General features: G+C 41.9%; 1 protein-coding gene across 5 annotated transcripts in view; it reads right to left on the reverse strand.

The window, feature by feature from the left end:
• Nucleotides 1-18742, reverse strand: part of ADAM17 (ADAM metallopeptidase domain 17) — a 52806-nt gene that overhangs the window by 10917 nt on the left and 23147 nt on the right. For 3 of the 5 annotated variants that reach the window (XR_009248170.1, XM_058682504.1, XM_058682505.1), the window contains exons 6-13: nucleotides 17970-18103; nucleotides 15033-15122; nucleotides 12884-12997; nucleotides 10650-10794; nucleotides 10454-10542; nucleotides 8934-9086; nucleotides 2620-2819; nucleotides 1419-1522 (exon numbers count right to left, since the gene is read on the reverse strand). Coding sequence is in view for 4 of the 5 variants with exons in the window: in XM_058682504.1 (XP_058538487.1) it covers nucleotides 1419-1522; nucleotides 2620-2819; nucleotides 8934-9086; nucleotides 10454-10542; nucleotides 10650-10794; nucleotides 12884-12997; nucleotides 15033-15122; nucleotides 17970-18103 (1029 nt within the window). In the remaining variant the exon portion in view is untranslated. Of the gene's footprint in view, nucleotides 1-1418; nucleotides 1523-2619; nucleotides 2820-8933; nucleotides 9087-10453; nucleotides 10543-10649; nucleotides 10795-12883; nucleotides 13003-15032; nucleotides 15123-17969; nucleotides 18124-18742 lie in introns of those variants that run through there. The other 2 variants (XM_058682506.1, XM_058682507.1) reach the window with 2 other exon arrangements.

The raw sequence follows: 18742 nt of genomic DNA on the forward strand, positions 1-18742 counted from the left end.
GAAAATATCTTTGTAACTGTCCACAGTTCAATAAAATACACACCCCGTCACAACGGCAAGATCTAATTATTAAAATCAAAGTTGTGTTCCAAGAGGGGCACCTGGGTGGCTCAGTCCGCTGAGCATCCAAACTTCAGCTGGGGTCATGGTCTCATGGTTCAAGAGTTCGAGCCCCCACATCAGGCTCTCCGCTGTCAGTGTGGAGCCTGCTTCAGATCCTCTGTTCCCTTCTCTCTCTCTCTCTGCCCCTCCTCCACGCGCATGCTCGCTCAAAAAAACACATAAAAAGTGTTCCAAGAAGGACAACAGATAGGAGGAAGGCATATGCAATGTTTAAACCGCTTGAATTACGCAAGAATTCCTTCAATCAACAATAGCAAAAAGACATAAAACCCAACTTTTAAAAATGGACTAAACAGGGGTGCCTGGCTGGCTTAGTCAGTAAAGCATGGGACTCTTGATCTCAGGATCGTGAGTTCAAGCCCCGGAGCCTGCATTAAAAAAGAAAAAAATTTGGACCAAGTATATGAACTGGCTATTCACAAAAGGAAAATTCTGAATGGCTAACAGATCTAAGAAAATGTTCAAGAAACATGCAAACAGGGATGAGAGATCACGTTACACTCATCAGATTGGCAAAACATAAGACACCTGGACAATACTGAGGGTTGGCAAGGACACTGGGATGCAGGACTCCGCACGCACTCCTGGCGGCACTGACACACCAGGACCGCCGTTCTAGACATCAATGTTCTGCCGCTTTCTGTAGCCAAGCAGTTCCACTGCTGCCCATGTACCCAGGAAACTCTTACAACACCTGGAAGACATGTGTGACGATGTCTGCTGTAGTCCTATCTGCAGGATCCAGAGATGAAAGCAATCCAAGCCATCACTTAGTGAACAGCTGAGTACGCTAAATACGTTAAATCATACACGTCAACTCAGCAGGTGCCACAATGATGAACTATGTATAAACACGGATACAGACATGTAGACAAAGACGTACAGCATTACACAGATGATTAAAAACATGGCACTGAGTTTCAAAAAAGATCTAAAGTAGAATATCATTCTGGCATGTTAAAAACACCCATATACACAGAATAACACTACACGAACTTTCAAGGAAATACACACGGCCAGGCAAATACGAAACACATTAGGACACTGCCCGGGAGAGGAAGGGGACGATGGGGATGAGGTGAATGACAGGGAAGTAACGAAAAAAAAAAAAAAACAGAATGGGGCTGGCAAAGACCAGTGACAAGTGTATCTCAAACTAAGGAGTATGATTAAAACAAGCCTGCACATGAGGTTTATGAAGGGTTGTTTTCATCTCCATGAAATACAATGCGGTTTCAAACACACGCACATGCTCACTTGAGCACAGTATCCCGAGGAGCCCCGGGGGGACATACCTGTGCAGTAAGACACGCCTTTGCAAGTAGCATTAATAGCCTCCTGGCACTTCTTCTGGGCAGTCTCGAACTGACAGTTTTTACAGCAAGGACTGTTCCTATCACTGCAGAGGGAGAGCAGACGGGACAGTCCAAGTCAAACATCAGCCCCGTGGCACACACTACCGTCATGTCACAAGGTCCTGAAGATCACAGGGAAGGCCTGTGGCTGGGTCACCCAGGCCTGCGTGATGGGCCCCCCCAGGTGCTGGTCCACCTGCATGTACTGACGGCCCTTCCTACTATGGTGTCAGGAAGCAGTGCAGACAGTAAGTACAGACAGGCCTAAGGTGACTCATCCTTAAAACACCTTGGTGTCCTTGGTTTTCATTAACTTAGTGTCATAATTTCTTAAAAAAGGAAGACATGGGTCTGCAAGGCAACCGTGGTAAGGAAGCCAGGCAACCAGAGTCCTAGTTCCCATCAAAATTTACATCAAGGGCACCTGCATGGCTCATCTGGTTAAGCATCCGCCTTTGGCTCTGGTCATGACCTCACAGTTCGTGAGTTTAAGCCCCACATCGGGCTCACTGCTCTCATCACAGAGCCCCCTCTGAATCCTCTGTCCCCTCTCTCTCTGCCCCTCCACCACACATGCTCATTCTGTCTCAAAAATAAACACTTTTTAAAAATCTTTAAAAAAAAAAAAAAAAAAGATTTTACAACATCAATATGTTCACAGTCAAATCCGCTATTCACCAAGTTTTCCCCTTGTACTGCTAAGCCAGGCACTGGTCATAAAAGTGGAAACACAGGTACCTTCTAATTTGTAACCTGCCTCCTCCGTATTTAGCTTAGGCCATTAAACAGTAATCTCTAACATTATTTTATTGGAGAGAAACACAAGAATTTCGATCTCAGGAGGACTGTCATTCTGTGTCTAATATTTTATCACTATGAAAGAATGTAGCCATGAAATCACCTCTGTCGTACATCTGTTTCCTTAGAAAAGACTCTCTGAGCTATGAGATGCGGAATCAAAGAGTACACGAGGTTACAGATTTTGTAACATAAAGTCAAACTGCTTTCCAGAAAGCATTTTTCTTGCTGTAACAAGGACAAAAAGGACAAACACACGTGCAAGCGCGCGCACACACCCTTTCACGATTCCAAAGCCCCTGCGTTTTCCAACTGCTCTTCCCCCACAGCCACGTGTGCTCACCTGCACTGCACACCCTCCTTGAGCATGCATTCGCTGCTGCAGCAGGTGTCGTTGTTCAGGTACATGATGCCAGGATCGCACTCCTCTCCTTCGTCCACCCTGGAGTTCCCACACACTTTGTTGCTTCGTTCTTGGAAACACTCCTGGGCCTTACTTTCAATGGTCTTATAGATGGACTGCTTACTGCAGTTTGAAAACATCTTGAAAGAAAGAAGGCCACAAAGGACCCAAAGTAACAATAAAAATGCATTCCCATGTAGTGTTCGTGTTTCTTCCCTAGAGACAAACTCTCAATGTAAAAGCCACAGTCAGAGCCACCTTGAAGGCATGTCAAGTTCCATCACTGTCTCCTCAAAATGCCAGTTACATGGAATCAAGTTACCTCCCTGAGTAGGGGGCTAAAAGCTGGTATGGATTTGGGTAAGAGCCTAAAAATTCTTTTTCAACGTTTTTTTTTTTTTTTTTTTATTTTTGGGACAGAGAGAGACAGAGCATGAACGGGGGAGGGGCAGAGAGAGAGGGAGACACAGAATCGGAAACAGGCTCCAGGCTCCGAGCCATCAGCCCAGAGCCTGACGCGGGGCTCGAACTCACGGACCGCGAGATCGTGACCTGGCTGAAGTCGGACGCTTAACCGACTGCGCCACCCAGGCGCCCCGAGCCTAAAAATTCTTCACGGGCAGGCTGTACAGTGAGACCGTGCATCCCAGCCTGTCCCTCGAGAGGACCAACAGTCTGGCTCCACCAGACTCTACGCTGTCCTGTCCCCAGGCATGGCACCTGGCACCGCCACAGTGCCAGTGAGAATTAGGAACACACCATCATCTTCCAGGACATAACGATTCGGGGATGCCGCGAATTTCTGATTCACCTCCTTCTCTTTCCCTGCCTATGGGTATGAATGACCCATGTTTAAAGTTTTTAGGGGTGCCTGGGTGACTCAGTCGGATTAGTGACCGACTTAGGCTCAGGTCATGATCTCTGGGTTCGTGAGTTCGAGCCCTGTGTGGGGCTCTCTGCTGTCAGCACAGAGCCTGCTTCAGATTCTTGGGCTCCCTCTCTCTCTGCCCCTCCCGTTTGCAGACTCTCTCTCAAACATAAATTAAAAAAACAAACAAAAAACAAAGCTTTTAAATAGCTGAGCATAGTCAGAGGCATGAGATTACCTTACATATGGTCTACTAAAAGATTAAATCCCAAATTGTAACCTAAATATTCACATGGATCCCCGTGATTTTAACAATTTCTTTGTGATTTCTACAGTTAAGCAGTATCTCAAAGGAAGCCTCTACCCTAGTTCCCCCACCATTTTCGGTACAGAACCATGGAAATGGCCTTCTAATAAATTTGGGGATTTTTTTTACCAGGAGCTCTAAAATGGAGTTCATTTTGCAAACCATCTGAAATTAGCAAGAAAAGGAGCAAGAGACCTGAGGAAAATTTAGTGCACTTTCTTGAGGGAAGGTCTCCACAGTTGCTGCACTTTTGCTAAAATGGCTTCACTTTCTCCCTAGAGAAGACCATGCCCTTGAGGAGCAGAGAACACAGGACCCTCCAAAGGTAATTGTGACCACCGAATCAGATGACAAAAGGATTACTTTTATTTATCTCTTTATCTATTTATTTAACTTATAAATGTTTATTTATTTTTGAAAGAAAGTACGAGCAGGAGAAGGGCAGAGAGAGAGGGAGAGACAGAGAATCCCAAGCAGGTTCCGTACTGTCAGTGCAAAACCTGATGCGGAGTTTGAACTCACGAACCATGAGATCATGACCTGAGCTGAAATCAAGAGTTGGACGCGACCAACTGAGCCACCACTGAGCCCTGAAAGATTACTTTTAGAAGATATTCAAGACCTTATCCCTTGAACAGAAATCCTAACTGGGTTTTTTTTTTTTTTTTTAATTTTTTTTAATGTTTATTTAGTTCTGACAGAGAGAGAGGGAGACACCGAATCCAAGGCTCCAGGCTCTGAGCTGTCAGCACAGAGCCCGACGCGGGGCTCAAACCCACGGACCGTGAGATCATGACCTGAGCCGAAGTCGGACACTCAACCCGACAGAGCCACCCAGGCGCCCCTGGGCTTTTTTTTTTTAAAGGATTTTTGGGGGCGCCTGGGTGGCTCAGTCAGTTGGGCGTCCGACTTCGGCTCAGGTCATGATCTCACGGTCCATGGGTTCGAGCCCCGCGTCGGGCTCTGTGCTGACAGCTCAGAGCCTGGAGACTGCTTCAGATTCTGTGTCTCCCTCTCTCTCTGCTCCTCCCCTGCTCATGCTCTCTGTCTCAAAAATAAAAACATTAAAAAAAAAAAAAAAAATTAAAGGATTTTTTTTTTTTATGGTAAAGATTTTTATTTTATAGTAAAAGTATTTGTTTTAAATAAAGATATTTAAGGGGTATTATTGCTGTCTAGCCTCAGGCGGTTAGAATTTGCTGGGTTTATTCACCAGCACTGCAGATCCATGAACTCAACTTTAGAAGTTCACTTATGGGAGATGAGATCATAAGTAATTCGAATGGACACTGAAGCCATAAGAAGACCTCCTCACTAACTTATCAGAGCCACACCTGAGCAGCAGGGCCCCTCGGCAGGGCTCAAGGGGAATGTGGCCGTTGCTCTGGTCTCCCCTTTGTGGCCTCCACGCTCCCTGAAGACTTCTGGCCTTCTCTTTGCATCCTTCCCACACTCTCTCCTCTTGTGCCAAAAATCCCTCAGGCCATCTGGCCACACAGAAGGCCTGCCGCACAAGTCACTAGGCCACATGTCACTTCTCAGCAGCTGGTCTGCGGGAGGTGCCAGGCCCTGTCTTTTGAGGTCGAGGAACCTGGAGCCCTTTTAATCTAGTTAAAAACATTTTTATTAAGGAATCGATTTAAAATGTAGATTAGAAGATAACCTAATATATTTTTACAAGTTTGTTAGTTGGGTAAACCAAACTAACAGAAAATACGCAAAATATGACATGCTTGGAACAAAATAAATGGATAAATTGTTTTTGATAGACTAACACCTCTTTTTTTGTCCTACACTTTTTTTTTCTTTTATTTTTTAACACTCGTTCATTTATGAGAGACAGAGAGCGTGAGTAGCGGAGGGGCAGAGAGAGAGGGAGAGACAGAAAATGAAGCAGGCTCCAGGCTCTGAGCTATCAGCATAGAGCCCAATGTGGGGCTCGAACCCACTGACCGCAAGATCATGACCTGAGCTAGTTAGACGCTCAAACGACTGAGCCACCCAGGTGGCCCATCTTTTCTTATTTTGACTTTTTAAGTAAGCTCTACATCCAACAAGGACAGACCAACACTTCCTGAATTAAAAAACAAAAGGCCTGGCCAGGCACCGTTCTCATTAGGAAGTCCTTCCCGGGCCGCTTGAAGAGCTCGTGGGGAAAGTTCACTGAGGAGAACTTGTACAAAAAGAGTCTGCCAAAAAGTAAGACGATATCCCCCAAAACACCGACCCCATCCTCGTAACAAAGAAGCAAATGACTACAATCTAGAGTGCACTGTCCAATACTGTAGCCACGAGCCAAGTGTGGCTCCGTAAATTTATTTTTCCTCACCACGTACTTCACACTTACAGAAATGTTCACTCACTGGGAATGCAAACTGGTGCAGCCACTCTGGAAAACAGTATGGAGGTTCTTCAAAAAATTAAAAATCGAACTACCCTATGACCCAGCAACTGCACTACTGGGTATTTATCCAAGGGATACAGGTGTGCTGTTTCGAAGGGACACATGCACCCCCATGTTTACAGCAGCACTATCGACAATAGCCAAAGGATGGAAAGAGCCCAAATGTCCATCGATGCATGAAGGGATAAAGAAAATGTGGTATATACATACAATGGAGTATTTATTACTCGGCAATCAAAAAGAATGAAATGTTGCCATTTGCAACTATGTGGATGGAACAGCGAGGTATTATGCTAAGTGAAATGAGTCAGAGAAAGACAAAAATCTTAAGGCTTCACTCATATGAGGACTTTAAGACACAGAACAGATGAACATAAGGGAAGGGAAGCAAAAATAATATAAAAACAGGGAGGGGGACAAAAACATAAGAGACTCTCAAATATGGAGAACAGAGGATTACTGGAGGGGTTGTAGGAGGGGCGATGCGCTAAATGGGTAACGGGCATTAAAGAATCTACTCCTGAAATCATTGTTACACCATATGCTGACTTGGATGTAAATTTAAAAAATAAATAAAAATTAAAAAAATAAGTTAAAAAAAAGAAATGTTCACTCGTCATGGACAGAACAGTATTGTCAACACCCACATGCCGCTCACCAGCTTCTACGAGGACCGACTCACGCCTTCATGACTCCTCTGTACCCTCACCACTTCCCCTCTGCCCTCACACTGGTTTGTTGTTGTTGTTGTTTTTTAATAGCTTTAGTAAGACGTATTTTACATATCACAAAATTCACCCATCTCAAATGTACAAGTCAACGATTCCCAGTCACTTTATCAAGTGGCGTGGCCATCACCACATTGTGGACATTTTCTTGCCTCCAATAAGATCCCTTGTGTCCATTTACAGTTAATTCCCATTCTTACCTCCAGCCCCAGGCAATCACTATTGAATTTAAATAAAATAGAACTTAAAATTCAGTTATTCAGTCTCTCCAGCTACATTTCAAGTGCTCAATGGCCACATCTGGCTAGTGGCTACTGTATTAACACAGAATATTGCCATCATCCCAGAACCTTCTACTGAACAGCCCTGAACTACAATGTACATATTCAGAAATGCAGAGACAACTCAGAAAAATGGAGGAAAACTCAACAGGGAATGTGATAAGTCGGAAGAGTAGGCAGAAATGAGGAGGGAAAAGGGCCTCGGGCGGGAGCTATCAGGCAGAGGAAAAATAAAACTTCAGGTGCATTGCAAAAGAAGAAGAGACTGTTTATACATAATAGCCAAGGAAAAAGAGGATAAAAGAACATGAGAAAGACACTTTCAAAAAAGCAGGGCCGGGACCAGGGAAACACAAAAATAACCTGGTCCTCTAGCTCCATGCCAGGCTCTAAAGAGCCAAGTGCCGGCTCAAAAGAAGAGTCAGGAGAAACACTTCACCGTCTTTCCCGGGTACAGCCAGCCAACTCTCACTCAGCAACAAAACCAGTATGTTTTCCTCATTATGCCTCATGCTGTTTAACACCAAGTAAAATGCAAGAATCAGACACCGATGAACACTTTCAATCCAAACTCTAAGTCAGCCACAGCCACTCTTACCGTCTCTCAAGAGGCTCACAGTACCCCATGCCAAGGACTGGTGTACTCTCAAAAATCCTAGGAGCCAACTGTTAATTTAGTTACTCAACAAACTATTATATGCCAGGTACCCCTACTAGGTACTGGAGACAGAGCTGTGAACACGACAAGCACAGGCCTTTCCTGCGGGAGGCTTATACTCTGTCAAATTACGGATTGTGTTGAAGTTTATAAAAACATGCAGGGGCGCCTAGGTGGCTCAGTCAGTTAAGTGTTTGACTTCAGCTCAGGTCATGATCTCATATAGTTCATGGGTTTGAGCCCCACGTCAGGCTCTGTGCTAACAGCTCAGAGCCTGGAGCCTGCTTCAAATTGGGTCTCCTCTCTCTGCCCCTCCCCAACTAGAATATTCTCTCTCTCTCTCTCTCTCTCTCTCTCTCTCTCTCTCTCTCTCTCAAAAATAAACATTAAAAATTTTTTTTTTAAAAACCCATGCCAGGGGCGCCTGGGTGGCTCAGTCAGTTGGGTGTCCAACTTCGGCTCAGGTCATGATCTCACAGTTTGTGAGTTTGAGCCCCGCATCAGGCTCTGAGCTGATAGTTGATAGCTCAGAGCCTGGAACCCGTTTTGGATTCTGTTGTCTCCCTCTCTCTCTCTGACCCTCCCTGGCTCACACTCTGTCTCTTTCTCTATCGAAAATAAACAAATATTAAAAACAAAACAACAACAAAAAACCATACCAATTGTTAAGTACTGTAGACTTAAAATGAATGATAACTTGTATAAGAAATGACAGGAAATTTTTAACTTGCACCAGACCTTGCCATTTAGACCTCCAATACAAGCCATTACTGTCACTGATTTTCCATATAGCCCAAATCAACATATGATTAGCTTTGATACCAGTCGAAATGATAGCTTTAACCAGATCTGATGGACCATGTTTCACTCTCAAACACACAACCAGGTTTGAGGGTACTTTGTAATTTGCAGCTCCATCCCTAGAACTGAATGCTTTACTGGGCTCTCATTATAATTAAATATAGCCTCTTTCTTTCCTAACCTTAAAAAGCTCCAAAAGATACACACCTTATTGTTCTCGTGATCTCCACTCACCGCTATGGGATACATAACATATTTTCCTCCCTGGTCCTCATTTGGGGCACATTCCGCTAGGCCATCCGGATCATGTTCTGCTCCAAAATTGTGTCCCAATTCATGAGTTGTAACCAGGTCAGCTTCCTTAAGGAGCGTGCAAAGAAAACATTATTTCCTGATACCAACCATCAGCTGCATTGGCCAGCTAGGCCGTGATTTCTTAAATGGGGTCTTGATTAATGTGATCAACGACAGAGTACCAGTTGGACTGTGGGGGTTGGGAGTGTCTGGATTGAAGGGCCCAGCACAGTGGAATAAAATACCTACACCAACTATAACATCGTAGCCAAACTACCAGTGTATCAGATTAGTATTTCCTATCAATATCCATTCTCCCCTTCCTAATCCCACTCAGGTGGCAATACACTCAACTAAAATAAACCACCTTTCCATATTTCCTTGAGGGTAGGTCAGCCTCGTGACTGGTTCTGTCCAGTGGGATATAAACAGAAGCCAGTGGGTGGGACTTCCACAGAGAAGCTTTTAGAAAGGGACAGACTAGGCTTTGTCCTTTCTGCAACACAGAAGAGAACCACCTTGTGAGCAGGAGATGATAAGCAGGAGGACAGAGGCCTGTGCTCAGAGTGGCTGAGTGAAAACTGGAAACATCCGGGCTCCCTGAGGGCATCACCGAGCTGCTACAGCACCCACAGGATGCTATCCATGACCTTGTCGTTGACTGAGGCAAATACCCCTATTATTTAAGTCAATGTTTATTGGCTTTTCAGTTGTATGGATTTGCTGGAATGTGCCTTACCCATTCCTAATGGATCTACCTGGGCAAAAACAAGATCCTAAAATCTTCTAGAGGAAAAAACTGGTCACATACAAAGGATAAAAAATCGGAATGACTTCAGATTCTAATAGTAACACAAAACAGCAGAAGATAATGGAGCGATGCCTTCAAGCACTGAGAAAACTTAATTATCAATCAAATTTAAGAGTAGGGTAAAGACATTTTCAGATATGTAAAAATCTCAATTTGCCTCTCACGTATGCTTTCTTAGGAAGCTCTGGAACATACGCTACACCAAAATGATGGTATAAATCAACAAAGAGGAAGAAGATGAGGTTCAGGAAATGACGGAGTATGGAGAGGTCTTCAAATGACAGCTACACAGCAGGACCAGGAGCCTAAGAGCCACAAGATGAAGAGTTCGGGGCAGGGCCGGGGCGGGGAGTGGGGGGGGTGGGTGGGTGGTGGTGTCTTCAGGAGAAACAATGGCCCTGGGTGGGAGGGTCTCAAAAGAAATCTCACAGGTAATTTTATCTTTTCCTTTGTATTTTTTATTTTCACATTTCCCTCCAAAACACATGTTATATTTTTAGGTGGAAACAAACTAACAAAAGCATGTATTACTTTTCTAAAAGATACCTACGTAAATATATAAAGTTGAGGTTCTACCACAATAAACTCAAAATCTATCCTTTTAAAAAATAAGAGAACATACCTTTGTAAGGATGGTTTTACCATAATTTTTTGTGCTGGTCAAACCACTATTCAAATAGATATTCTTCTTTCCAATTGGACTATAGTAAGCTAGAGGACAAAGGAAACAGAGACAGATTGCTCATTTAGCACAGAACTACAATACAATCTACTCAGTCTGCCATTCTCACACAGCCACACAACAAATGGAAACTTACCCTTTGGACAAACACCTCCGTGGCTGTTTGCTCTGGGAGAACCGACGTAAGCTAATCCAAGAGTTCCCATGTCAAAATCTTGATAGGTGAAAAGATGTGCGAGGCAGACTTTAGATGCTTCCTCAGCTATATCAAAGCTAAATTGCTTTAAGAAAAAAAAAGCATTCTTAATTAGATTAACAATGACATCAGACTAAAAGACGTTTCGGCCCGACACCGGGGAACGATAACATACGACTGACTGCGCTTCTGCCTCAGCCCACAAAACTGAGTACAATTACCTACACTTCTCACCCACCTGCACACATTAAGGAACGGAGTGCTGTCTAGTCAGGGAGGAGGGTATGACAGGGAAGAGCTTGGCAGCTTTTTAGAACAGCTCAAAACTAAGAGGGCTAGTGTGCAGACATGCAGCCTGGCCCTGAAGACATTTCACTTCTGTCAGTCTCAGTGCTTGAATATTCCCTTCAGGAGATGTAGGACCTCATACCAAAACGGATCCCTCTAAAGTATTTCAAGGATTCTATTGGTTTTATAGGGTTTTTTCCCCCCTATTTATTTTTGGTAATCTCTACACCCAACGTGGCTCAAACAACCCCAAGATTAAGAGTCGCATACTCTTCTGACTGAGCCAGCCAGGTGCCCAGGTTCTGCAGGTTTTTCTTTCTTTTTTTTTAAGTTTGCTTTGGTTTTTCAGCCTCCAGAACTATGAGAAATAAAATTCTGTTAAGCCCCCTGGTCTGTGGTGCTTTGTTACTAGCAGACCTAACACACTAACTCACTTGGTGAGCCTCTTTAGAAGTCAACGGTGCTAGGGGCGCCTGGGTGGCCCAGTCAGTTGGGCGTCCCACTTCAGCTCAGGTCACTATCTCACGGCTAATGGGTTCAAGCCCCGCATCGGGCTCTGTGCTAGCAGCTTGGAGCCTGGAGCCTGGAGCCTGGAGCCTGGAGCCTGGAGCCTGGAGCCTGGAGCCTGCTTCGGATTCTGTGTCTCCCTCTCTTCCTGCCCCTCCACCACTCATACTTATCTCTCTTTCTCTCAAAAATAAACAACCATTAAAAAAAAAAAAGGGGGGGGGGGAACAGTGCTGTCTCAACCTCTGGGATGGCAGTGAAACACAGCAGATAAGGCATGTAGGGTACTATACGATGAAGCACTCTATCGATCTCAACTTGGATGAAGAGTTGGGAATATCCTTTAATTCAAGCTTTGAAAACTTAATTTTTGCCTTGTGAGACTGATGAGCCATGCTATGCATGGCCTAACCCATGGAAACTATTAGATAAATAAGCATTGTTAGAAGCTGCTGAATTTGCAGTAATTTGTGAGAGCAACCATTGGACACCAATACACTTACTAACATATTAAAGATCACTATCACTTCATAAAAGGCCATTTTACCACAAAGCAATAGCATATACAAACCCAAGACATTGAAATCATGTGGCAAAAAGGATCAATCATACCCTGTCAAGAATCCAAATGGCAGAAAATGATTAGGCTACCTTTAGATTTATCACCAGAATAAAGACACAAAGATTTTTATTTTTTTCCAGTGTTTATTTTTTTGAGTGAGAGAGACAGAGCAAGCAGAGGAGGGGCAGAGAGAGGCAGAGAGAGAGAGAGAGACAGAGAGAGAGACAGAGACAGAGACACAGAATCCAAAGCAGGCTCTAGGCTCTGACCTGTCAGCACAGAGCCTGATGTGAGGCTCAAACCCAGGAGCCGTGAGATCGTGACTTGAGCCAAAGTTGGCTGCTTAACTGACAGAGCCACCCAGGTGCCCCAAGATACAAAGATTTTTAAATCCTGTAGAAAACTTTCAGATCTCCAAGTTATATTTCTACCAATACACTGTCATACTGTTTGACATATCCTGGCCTAGGAGATCTACTGATGAGTTTCAAAGAAACCTGCACAAAATGGTGTGCAAAAAATGTACATATTGGGTATCCATCTACTTTCTGAAGTCCCAATACTTCACTAGGTTCTCAAAGATACTAAGTTTAAGAAGCACCACTCTCAAGCATTTTTCATTTTCATAACTTTTTGGCCCATTGTGCTGTCTGCCAGGCTGCAGGGGTGAGGTCACTGCTGGATTGGGCAGGGGGGAAGCTGCTCCTGATTTTCAATAACCTTTGTTGATGCGCCCCTTCATTAATGCAGACACACCTCGTGTATTAGAAACCAGAAAGGACGCTCACAGGGTCCCACTAAGGATTCCACCACCTACCTCTAGCAACATCTTCACATCCCAAGCATCCTTTTCTTCATTTGGGTAACTTTTTGCCATGTTATAGTGCCTTTCACCAGGTTTCACATCTTGTGGAGACTTGAGAATGCGAATCTATACTTAAAGAGACGATACACTTAGAACACTTCAGAAAAAAGTCAGAAGACTCTGAAATAATACTGCATTGTTTTAGCTATTCAAAATAAGATCACCTACCACTCTAGAAACAATGTTTTAAACCCAAGTTCCATAAGATTCTTCAGCTCTAATATTCAATGTTTAAAAACAAACTGAGAAGCATATGGTATGGAAAATATGTAGGTCAATGAATGATTTATCAATTTGTAAATGTGCTTCTAAACTCTTACTTCCTTGGCATTGAGGAGGGCACCTGTTGGGATGAGCACTGGGTATTGTATGGAAACCAATTCGACAATAAATTATATGTAAAAAAAATTCTTACTTCCTCTATATTTGGTCTGATAAAATGAGAACTTGGGTTCTATGAGCCTAAAATATTTATTCCAATATAATCAATGATTCAGAGACACAGAACAATTACATGTCTATCATTGCAGAGGAATAAAAGATTATAAAGGACAGGGGCTTTTCCTTGCACATACAGTAAAAATTCACGTTAATCCTGCTTTAATAAAAAAGGGAACAAAGGGTTTTCTCCAAAAGAAATGAAACGTTATCAACTGGTGAGTTTGTTTAGGAAAAAGAACTAAGCCATGCTCAGCTCAGCCGTTTCTGGATCTGCCTGCCTTCCGGATCTGCCTGCCTGGACAGAGTGTGTCTGGTCTGCCACCAAGCAGTAAGCTCACAGGGGAGGGCTCTGCCTCTGCGGCTTTGGTGGTAGGTGGTCAAGATCAATTCTGGGATGAAATAGAGGGAAGCCCAGTGCAACTGCCCAGCTAAACCACATCCTCCAACCCAAGTGTCATCGTTATCATAAAGCTGAGATTTTTATCTCCTATACTGCACCTATTTTTCCAAGTGGTTCCAAGTTCTTAAGGCAAAAAAGGAGTTTTATTTCTTGGTTCCCTAAAACTTGAACACAATGCAGCTGTTTTAAACAAGTGAGGCAGCTTTCTATGTACCATAACGGAATAATCGCCAACATATTCGCAAAATGAAAAAGCAAGGTGCAAGAGTAGAGCAGACCACCATGTGTCAAATACACACATACACATACACATGCCATACATGCACAAAGTACTTCTAGAACGATACTTATGAAACTCGTGACATGGATGGCTCTGGGAAGGGGCTGGTTTGACAGTGGGCAGAGGCTGAAGAGACTTACTTTTCACTGGCTTTTGTACCATGTGTATACATTACCTATTCAGATAATAACTTAAAAGAAAATGCAAAACAGTAAAAGAGAATGGAAAAGGGAAAAATAATTCTCTTAGTTTTATACAAGTACTACAAACGTTTAACATTTATAAAGTATAGTATGATGCATGATTTCTAAAGTTTTTTTTTTTTAAAGCTCTAAATTCTAGGCTATAGAACCTATAAGAATATAGTTAATTTAATACAAACAGCTTGGAAAAAATAAAGATAATTTACACATTAAAATGTCTGTCGAAAGCAATAGCTGATTTCAGAAATCTTTTTAATCAGTATTACCAATTTAACACAACTTTTACTGCAAGATAAGATGACATTGAGACATCATTGCTGGACATACTCCATTGACAGACTATAAAAAATCAGAAGATTCTGGGGAAAAGAGACCCACTGGTTCTATAGGCATAAATGCCTTACAAATGTACACAGTATTTTTGAATACATTTTCTAAGGATTCAGCAGTATGTATCGGCATTCTGACTAAAGATGCAAAGCATCATCAAAAAAAAGTAAAACAATGAAGAGGATAAAAACAATAAATTCTGAGAAAGAAGAAATCACAGCAATGTAAAAAAGCATTCTGCCTACAACAAGCCTAAGAACAAAAAACTTCACAATCTATAAATAATTATTTCAAAACGCTGCACAATTTATTAGATAAAAATCACTGGCATTTGAAAATACTTAAGATCAGAATCTAAGATAAGCTTCTGGACTCTGAATACAAGTGACAAATACTTAGATGGCATCACTCAGCTGAGTAATAAAAGCCACATCCGTTGGTAAGTACCTGCTCGATCTGTATTCCGTAACCTTTAAAACCCGCGTTGTCCCATGAAGTGTTCCGATAGATGTCATCAACTCTGTCAATAAGCTCTATCTGTGTTTATAAAAGAAAGACATGCATATGTTTACTACACTTTGCAATGTAATATAAATTTTGTCGGGATTACAAACGCCAGTTTAGAGAAAATGTCACTGTAAAAGTTTCCACCAATGAGAAAACAAGCATTAAGATGTTATTCTTGGGGGGTGTGGGTGGCACAGTCAGTTGAGTGTCCAACTCTTGATTTGGGCTCAGGTCATGATCTCACAGTTGACAAGTTTAAGCCCCGTGTCGGGCTCTACACTGACACTGTGTAGTCTGCTGAGGACTCTCTCTCTCTTTCTCTCTCTCTCTGTCCCTCTTGCGCTCGTGTGTGAGCTCTCTCCCTCTCAAGAATAAACTTAGGAAAAAAAAAAAAGAAGTTAGTCTTCATCACTGACAACACTAACAATGATTCCTAGCCGCAAACATACTGCTACCAGAACCAAGAAGTGGTACAGTTAGGGGTGTCTGAGTGGCTCAGTCCCTTCAGCAGCCGACTTTGGCTCAGGTCATGATCTTGCGACCATGAGTCTGAATCACACAGACTGTGTTTCTGTCTCTCTCTGCCCCTCCCCTGCTCATGCTCTGTCTCTTTCAAAAATAAATTTTAAAAAACATTAAAAAAAAAAAAGAAATGATACAGTTAATCTCAAATTTTAGGTTATCAATTGCATATGGAACCAAAATATCAAGTAACAGACTTTTTTTAAAAACTGCCATTCCATTCAACCATAATACTGAAAGTTCAAAGTCAATCAACGTACCTAAAATATTCCCTTCTAAGAAGTAGTCTCTTCACTCTAGTTTTTAGCAAGAACCTCAAATGTCTTTCTCAGAAAGGAGGAACCCAAATAGCCAAGTTATGGAAAGAGCCCAAATGTTCATCAACTGACAAACAGATAAAGAATATATGATATATGTATGTATGTGTATGTATGTGTGTGTGTATATATATATATATATATATATATATATACCTCATATATACATATAATGGAATATTACTTGATCAAAAAGAATGAAATCTTATCATTTGCAACATAAGTCAGAGAAAGATTAATATATGATTTCACTCGTGGATTTTAAGAAACAAAACAGATGAACATAGGGGAAGGGAAGGAAAAATAAGATAAAAACAGGGAGGCAAACCATAAGAGATTCTGAAATATAGAAAACAAACTGGGGGTTGCTGAAGGCATGTTGTTGGGTTGAGGGATGGGCTAGATGGGTGATGGCACTTGCTGGGATGAGCACTGGGTGTTGTATGTAAGTGATGAATCACTGAATTCTACTCCTGAAACCAATACTACACTGTATATTAACTTGGATTTAAATAAAATTTACAATTTCAAAAAGAAAGAGAAAGAAAGAAAAAAGGAAGGAAGAAAAAGGAAAAAGGAAAGGAAAGGAAAGGAAAGGAAAGGAAAGGAAAGAAAAGAAAAGAAAAGAAAAGAAAAGAAAAGAAAAGAAAAGAAAAGAAAAGAAAAGAAAAGAAAAGAAAAGAGATGAGGAGCAGGGACAGATACTGCTCAATCTATCCCCGACCCTCCCTGGGCAAACCAGCACCAAGGACCAGGTAAAGAGATGGACAGAGGAGTGAGGCTCCACGTTCCTCCTTTCTTCTGTTCTCTGCTTTGGGAAGGGAGGCAGACAAAGAATACTGGGGGAGGAGGGTCAAGGATGATTCAAACTACGTAAGAACAAAATGCTCATTACCCATCTTTTCCTCAAGGAGACTATTCTATTGTTCAAAAACTAGCCAGATGAGGTTTGTTCCAGTAACTGTGAAGCACATTACAGATCTAAGAAACTGTTCTTTGCTTATAGTAAGTGTAAAACTAAAAAATACAATTTCTAAGACTAGACCTCTCATTATATTCACATTGTGGTATAATGAACAAAAAAAGGAAATTAAGATCTTTTAATACAAAACCCGTATTGAGAAAGGAGCTTTTTCAAGAAAGAATCTCTTAATTCGGAACAAGAATTACAGTGACTTCACACACTACTCCTACTACCCTCATAATAAATTCTTTCACTTGACATTGGAAGGGAAGGGAAAGAAGGGTGAGGGAGGGTACAAATGAAACACAGAGAACGGAACAAGCAAGGCAATGAGAAAGGCCTAGGCTCTTGGATCATGAATAGCTGTATTCTCTTTTATTCCCTCAACAACAACATTTTGTCAGTGCCCAGTTATCATGACAAATGAGATCATATCAACAAAAAATGTCAATGAAATAGGATTCCCTTGGCTTTTCAAATTATAACAGTAAAGGCTTAAAAACCCATGTCAGTACTTCTGTAATCTTTCCTTTGAATCTTTACAGTTAGGACCTTGTAAATCCCATCTATTCCACGTATTTATATTCCAACAATTAGCTATTTTATACAACATGAAACAAGCAGACCATCTCCTCTGAAATAAACATAGAGGCGAAGAACACACAGAGGTTCATACAAATACTTTTTTTTCCACTCTGGAGCATACATCCATACATGAGTCACCAACAGGATCACGGCCATTATAGCAGTGATGTTTCCAGAAAGTTCACTTGAACAGAAGGGAAGCCTATGTTATGAACTCTTCCTAAACCTAATTAATATGCATAAAAATTCTCTTGTGCAGAAAATAGTAGTTCAAAGGTAAAATGGGGTCTCAAATATTTGAAACTAAAATCTCTACAGAGTAATGTTAAGAACTGCAGAGAGCTCCCAGATATTTTAGGAAATGACAGGGCATCTGAAACAAATCTTGTTTCATCACATTTCACATCACAGCAGTCTTCTCTTGGATGGAATTCGCCTACCTCACTGGATCTTTGTGTCCAGTGACCTGATCCAGTATCAGATACTCACCAAGTAATTTGTAGTTGTGCTCTCTTCCCCTCTGCCCATGTATTTGTAAAAGCGATGATCTGCTACCACCAACAATTTACACGTGTTCTTCATGGGATTAGGGTCAGCTCTTCTCTTCACCCGATGAACAAGCTCTAATATGAATTTGTATGCACTATTAAATCAAAATTCATCAAAACAAGGAGTTTTTTATAGTAACGCTTTAAATCTAGCAGACTTTTGAAACAAACATTATTTGTGCTCAGTATCCTTAAAGATATTTTAAACAAAAAAACAATTTGGAGGAAGACGGAAAAATGAAAAGTCATATGAGGTTTTAAAATCATAGGGGCGCCTGGGTGGCTCAGTCAGTTAAGCGTCCGACTTCGGCTCAGGTCACGATCTCGCGGTCCGTGAGTTCGAGCCCCGCGTCGGGCTCTGGGCTGATGGCTCAGAGCCTGGAGCCTGCTTCCGATTCTGTGTCTCCCTCTCTCTCTGCCCCTCCCCCGTTCATGCTCTGTCTCTCTCTGTCTCAAAAATAAAAAAAAAATTAAAAAAAACTTAAAAAAAAAAAAAACAGTACTTCAAGTAAAATAAGCAACTAATTTACTTCTGGGCTATGAAACTGTCATTTTCTTCTAGAAGTCTACGAATTAACCAAAGTAATGATAAAACTATAAAGATAATCAGACATTAAAAACATTTATGGTAATAGATCATTTTCCTTATCAAATACAAAATTGAGAATTTATGTATTTATATACAAAAATGTTAGTAATAAAATTCTAAGTTTT

This window comes from Neofelis nebulosa, chromosome 9, assembly GCF_028018385.1.
Source record: "Neofelis nebulosa isolate mNeoNeb1 chromosome 9, mNeoNeb1.pri, whole genome shotgun sequence".
NCBI classification, from domain to species: domain Eukaryota; kingdom Metazoa; phylum Chordata; class Mammalia; order Carnivora; family Felidae; genus Neofelis; species Neofelis nebulosa.